At 39.0% G+C, this 6236-nt stretch overlaps 1 protein-coding gene across 2 annotated transcripts; it reads right to left on the reverse strand.

Annotated features, from left to right (window-relative positions):
• Nucleotides 1–101: 101 nt before the first annotated feature.
• Nucleotides 102–2876, reverse strand: LOC311262776 (uncharacterized protein). Of its 2 annotated transcripts, XM_084362484.1 has the most exons (3): nucleotides 2762–2876; nucleotides 2382–2417; nucleotides 103–2111 (listed from the first exon to the last, which is right to left on the reverse strand). In XM_084362484.1, exons 1-3 carry the CDS (start codon nucleotides 2788–2790, stop codon nucleotides 1160–1162), a joined length of 1017 nt encoding a protein of 338 aa, XP_084218610.1. In that variant the 5' UTR covers nucleotides 2791–2876; the 3' UTR covers nucleotides 103–1159. The 2 variants fall into 2 exon arrangements, with proteins under 2 accessions (XP_084218611.1, XP_084218610.1); XM_084362485.1 differs by lacking the exon at nucleotides 2382–2417 and having other exon boundaries at nucleotides 102–2111.
• Between the last annotated feature and the right edge of the window lie 3360 nt (nucleotides 2877–6236).

Below are 6236 nucleotides of genomic sequence, written 5' to 3' on the forward strand. Positions count from 1 at the left end.
TAATAATGATAGTAATAATAATAATAAACTGAAGTAATAATATACAATAACAACAGTAATGATAATAATAATAAAAACAATAATAACATGAAGTAATAATAATACAATAACAACAACAATAATGATGATGATGATGATGATGATAATAATAATAATGATAAAATGAAGTAATAATAATACAATAACAACAACAACAACAACAATATTATTAATAATAATAACAATAACAATAATAATAATAAAATGGGTGAGAAACCACAAATAACAAAGGGGGAGATGTACCAGAAATTCATACAAAGGCAGCAAAACATATTCACACTTTCAGCACACAGAGGAAAACATAACCACAGGGTTAAGATCCTTTAAAAGTCAGATTTAAAAAGTGTGTTTTTAAGAGTTCTTTGAAACAAACAAGGGATTCGGCTGATCTAATTGTTCATAGTCTGGGTGCTAAGACTTCAGAAGAGCAGTTCTGTATGTGGTATAGCCAAGAGATTCTGGTTGGATGATCTAAGAGGTGGTGTAAGCGGTGAGTAGCTTGGAGATGTAAACAGGACTTAAGCTGTGTAGTGCCTTAAAAGTAATTAAAAGTATCTTAATCCTTGTCTCCAGGACCCCAGAGGTCCCAAATTGATTTGAAAAATACGTTGTTTCCCCCTGTTTAAAGCCAAAATCTTCACTGTAGCCACTATGCTAAAAGCATTAGCGCACACGATGTGGGTCCACCACACTATTTTGAACTTATGATGAGATTGTTAATATTACCTTTTCAAATCAATTTGGCCTCTCATCATCACAAAACAGCTCCATGTAGCTCATCAAAAGACAATATTCACAACCTCAACACACGGTCCATGTGTCCACTTGGTTTGCGCAAACGCTTTTAGCTTAGCAGCTTCAGTGACAATTTTGGCTTTAGAAAAGACTTTAAAACGTACTTTCAAATCAATTTTGGGTCTCTGGGCTTTTGAAGACTTGGATTACACCGGACGAGCTGTAATGAGCCACTTTTGTTTTTACTCCGGTAATTTTTCAACGTTTTAAAACAAGTCCCCATATATTTCAGTTGTTTAAGTAAGCTACACAAAAAAAAACAAAACTAAGATTTGGTAACAAATTCAACACTTAAAACAACACAAAAGCACATCATCCCAGTCAGTCAGGCCACACTGAGAGCTGTGGTTTCACACAGGTAGTGCCGTTCGCCAGCACAAATGATGTCATCCCAGGACTTCAACCAATCCTGCGTCTCGATGCTTGTTGGTGTGACAATCGCAACACAGTCCTGTCCCTCTTTGCCCCTTTGCCAGGCTGGCCCCTTATTGTTTGGCTCCCCACTTATCCAATAAGTCACATTTGGATGGATTCTTTGCCCATTGACCCAGAAGAAGTCGTTCTCCGTCACCATGTCCTGCAACCCGATCCACGCTGAATGGAACCGCTTTCCAGGGTGCTGCTGTACAAACTGAAACGTCAGGTTCATTAAGAATGCCTGGTCATCGGCATGCAGAACCACGGCCATGTCACCCCCCATGTTGAGACAATCCCTGCGAGCCATTTCCCAGTTCTTTAACTCCTTAGACAGCCAGAAGCAGCGTGAAGCGTGCTCGACCCAGCCAGGCAGGCAGCGTGAACACTGCAGTGTGTTCCTGTCGCAGAGTTGCCAGAGGAAGGACAGCTTGCTGGAGAACAGGATTGATTGGTGCCGTTTATTGAATTCTTGTTCAATTGTTGCATTGAGAAAGAGTTCTCTGTTCTCCTCTTCCAACTGTGTCTTGTCTTGCAACGTGTTCTTCAGGTCCAGGCTCAACTGAGCTTTTTCTTGCGAGACGTTCTTCAGGAGCAGGCTCAGCTTGGTCTTTTCAGCAGACAATGACGTGAAGTTGTACAGCTTTGTCATATGGCCACACTTGCTGGAGTTTTGATGAGTAGAGTTCAGATGTGGCTTCAGGTGGCAATTCTTTATTTGAATGAAGTGGTAGCTGATCCCAGCACTGATGAGCATCACCAGAACCCCAGTCAGAATGGCATGACAGCTGAACAGTATCTTCATGCAGCTGTTTTGTGTCTCTTCTTCTGTGACAGCTTCTGGGGCAGTTTCACCTATTAGACTATGAGAAAAAAAAAAGGCTTATGCTTTCCCTAATGTTTCCCCTCACAAACACAAAAAGTGCATCTGTTGTTTACAGTTGGAAAGAAATTAGATATTAGCTTCAACAGGGTAGTAATACCTGTGTACAATTTTAAATAGAAACTCTTAACTCGCTAACCTAACTCTACATGACACACTCGTGGTTTGTCAATATTTTTTCTTCCTCCAGCTTCATTTTTAAATCAGAAACAATATTTATGAATTGTATAAACACTCCTGATTACATTACCTAAAGCAGACACCTTCTCTGTCAGTCATGTCTTGTCTATAGAAGAAGAAGAAAATCAACATATATGTTGATGTGTAAAGTAAGATATGGTTTCATACATAAAGTACATTCAGATCTCCTGAATTGTTGCAAACAGTAGGTTTTTTCCCCATTAAATTTAATGAAAATATAACTAATTTAATACATGTAATAGAAGAAGAACAAACATGTTCCAGACAGTTTTGTGCTATAATGCCTGCAGTACTTCACAGTATAGAAAAACAAATAATTATACAATTAGATGATATTAGCAGCACATAGCAGATTTGTTTTGTTCCTACAGCCACATTAATAAATCAAAAAATAAATATTAGTGGTTTAAACACTCATGATTACATTACCTCACTTGGATATCTTCTTCATCACCCATTTCTTGTCGTTTCTTCAGGATTTTATCAGTAAGTATAAGCAGTGTAGCTTGAATATGAAGATATTTGCATGTGTATTTTTGAAGTATCAAACGATTCACATAAAAACTGATGAGTTGCCATAGCAACCTTGAATGCCTTGGACTCGCGAGATCACGTTGCTCATGTCGCGCGAGATTTGGGGTAAATCACGTCCATGAAATAAATGAGCTAGCCACAGGGTTTTATTTTCGTTTTCAGTTGCAGTGAAAGGGAGAAAGTGGAGATATTAACAGGCGTCTGTAACAATTTCTCACTAAGAGTAGACTTCACTGACTTCACAGACTTCACTCTGACTTCACTGTCTGGTGCTTGTTTATCAGGTTGTGAGCCGTGTAGCTAGCCGTTAGCCATTAGCCATTGGTAGTGGTGTACTCAAAATGAGTTGGGGATGTTGGGATATGGGTGCATGTATGCGTGCGCATGGATATTCAAAAAGTCAAATGACACTCGCAATATTTTTTAATTTTTTTTTAAATTCAAAATAATCACAGAACACAAAATATAAATTCAGTTGCAAGCCTATGCTAGCCAAACGTTTACTCAAGCACTGTACTACTGTACTAAATGTGAAGTTCTTGTAATGAAGTATTTAATTTTTTATTTAATGAATAGATGAGTTAGGAGCCAGCCCCACCACCTCAACACCACTACAGGTCTGTAGCCACTTCAGTTATGAGATGAGATGTTTTTGTACTGAAATCCATGATTTTACTTTGATCCACATTCAGAAAAACCTTCATTGCTATCCAATGAAATACCAAAGCTAATTAAACAAAAACATTCATCAGCATTCCCTCTTTTCTGTTACCACAATTTAGCCGAAAGGACTTATTGACAGAAGCTAATACAAGAGCAGGAAACACAACATTAATCTGCCAAATTAAGACTCCGGGTTGATATACACTTTCATGTTTATTAAGGTGGAACAGATTTACAGTTTGAACACCCCATCCACATCAGCATTGATTTAGAAAGCGACAAACAAGTACAAATGCAGTATATAGTATCAGTATATATTTATAAAATACAATAGCATTTTCTTCACACAACTGTACTGTATTTTTTTTAATTATCTGAAGTCATTAGGATGCCTTTTTTAAGAGACTACTGCGGCACTGTTTTTGCTGTGACGATAAAAAACAACTGTTTTGTGGAAGATGAAACTTCACCTGACTTTTCATTGGCATGAGGGTGAGCAGATAACAACTTTTAATTTTTGGGTGAACCTATCCTTTAAGTATTTCTATTATGGCATCACAAAGTTTCACCGAGTTGAACCAACAGCTCTCTCAACAGAAAGTGAAGACTGAAAGATTTGCAATGGTTGTGTTTTTTACTGGGCTAGTGCATGTGTAATGATCTACTCCGTCATTAATCACATATGTAGTCAGGTGTCAGTCTGGTCCAATAAATATTGCTGTGACAAGACAACAGTGCTGCCTGAATACTCACAATCAATATGGTTTGTAAATACCTTGTAGGACATCATTGTGTAAAAAACCCTCCTTGTGTGCTATAGAGATTAAAAAGGATAGGGATGTAGGGTGCTACCAACCTGAACAGGTGAGGAAGGGGATGGCACAGAGCCTAAGGGGCAGGCTGGTGGACAATCAGGGGGGAGAGGGGGTTACAACTCTCTTGCCTGCAGGCGCAGGTGGCACAAACACAGACAGCTGGAGCATGAGTTTTGCTCCCCGTCTGGAGCTGGTGGCTTCCCGTAGGGTGGCACAACACCCCGCAGGATACCGTGGGGACCCATCTGCCATGGCTAGGCCTGCTCACAGACGTCCCCGTCCATCCATCCACCCAGCCTACACCATAACTCCTGATACCAGTAACTCACCACGTCCAGGCCATGTATGTTGTCAGCATTACCATGTGACAGTGTTGATGTAGTCCTTACCAGGTTCTCACCCTATGGGCTGAAAGCATAGCGTTCATTCATAAATACCGACTGACCAGCTCAACACAGCTACAGTGAACATGTACATTTACATCTTACTCAGAGGAATGCACATACAGAATATGTTCCCTTTATCAGTAGGGAGGTAATGCTGAGCTTCAAGACCCACTCCAGTGTTTTTCGGCATTTTCATGATATTTCATGCCTCCCTGACAATGTCGATGAGCCACACTGTTTGCCAATATTTATGGACAAGTAACTTAATTTTGTTCTCAAAGTAAAGACAAATTAAGCTGTTACTGAAACAGAACAGTGACATTCTGGGAGACACTGAAACCCTCTTCTCAGTGTGCCGTCATGCGTCATCTCAGTGTGGATGACGCATGACCCTCAGATTCCACTATAGTCATACATCATTGCTCCAATGCAGAAGCAGCTTGAATAGCTATTTAAACTTTGAGCACAAAATTAAGTTATTTGTCAAAAAAATGTTTGGTGAACAAAGCGGCCCATCAGCACTGGAAGGGGCAGGAGAGAAAATATTAAATATCATTAAACTGGGACTTTAAAGGTGCAATATGTAAGAATGTTGCCCTGTCAAATCCATACTATAAAGAAACAGGAGGCAGGATATCACCAGAATAACCGCTAATTGCTGTTAGCTAGTTAGCTCTTGTAGCGTGCAGCTAGTGGTTCTTAGCCTACTGCCTTGAGCTTCTAGCACAGGGGACATCTCTGCAACACAGTACAGACGTCATTTAACTAACGTAAGTACTGTTATTTCTTCACATTTTGTTGATGTTATTGGGTAATTTTTTAATGTTTTAAACTAAAAATCTTAAATATTGCACCCTTAAGATCATCTCCTTTAAGAAGACTGGGACTGCCTGATACCTATTTAATGCGAAAGAGGTTTAGTTTATGCTTAATTTCTTGTCATTAATGTCGTTCTTTTGTGAGATACCACATTTTAGATGTATGGTGAATTTTCTGTCCATGGAAAAATGTGTTCCAGTCAGCTGCAGAGATAATAGTGTCTCATTAATTAACTGAGCGTATACCTGAAAGACTGGTTAATGTATGCATACAGTATAGGGTATAGGGGATGATCACTGGCACATTAATGGAGTCTGCTAACAGCAAAGTGACCTCTGCCAGCTGCTGCTTTGATGTGATGGGGGGGGATGTAACAGATGTTTCTTTTCTTCTTCTAATTTTGAACCTCAGCTGGTGGAGAGCTGCTGAAGTATCTTTCATCTTGACTCATTTAAAAGAAAAAACACAGATTACCATCATGTGAAACTAACCTCTAATGCGTTATTGTGTAGATTTATCCATACAGTTTTATGGCATATATTTTTTGGTTTGCCAATCTTCAGTTTTTGTAAAGATAAACTGAACAAGATATTAGTTTTAACCTGTAATGTAATTAATGAATGTATGTATATTTTTCAAATGAGAACAGATTCCTTTTTAGGCATAAACTGAATGTAAGAGACAAAG

This window comes from Pagrus pagrus, assembly GCF_965226575.1.
Source record: "Pagrus pagrus genome assembly, chromosome: 9".
In the NCBI taxonomy this organism is placed as follows: domain Eukaryota; kingdom Metazoa; phylum Chordata; class Actinopteri; order Spariformes; family Sparidae; genus Pagrus; species Pagrus pagrus.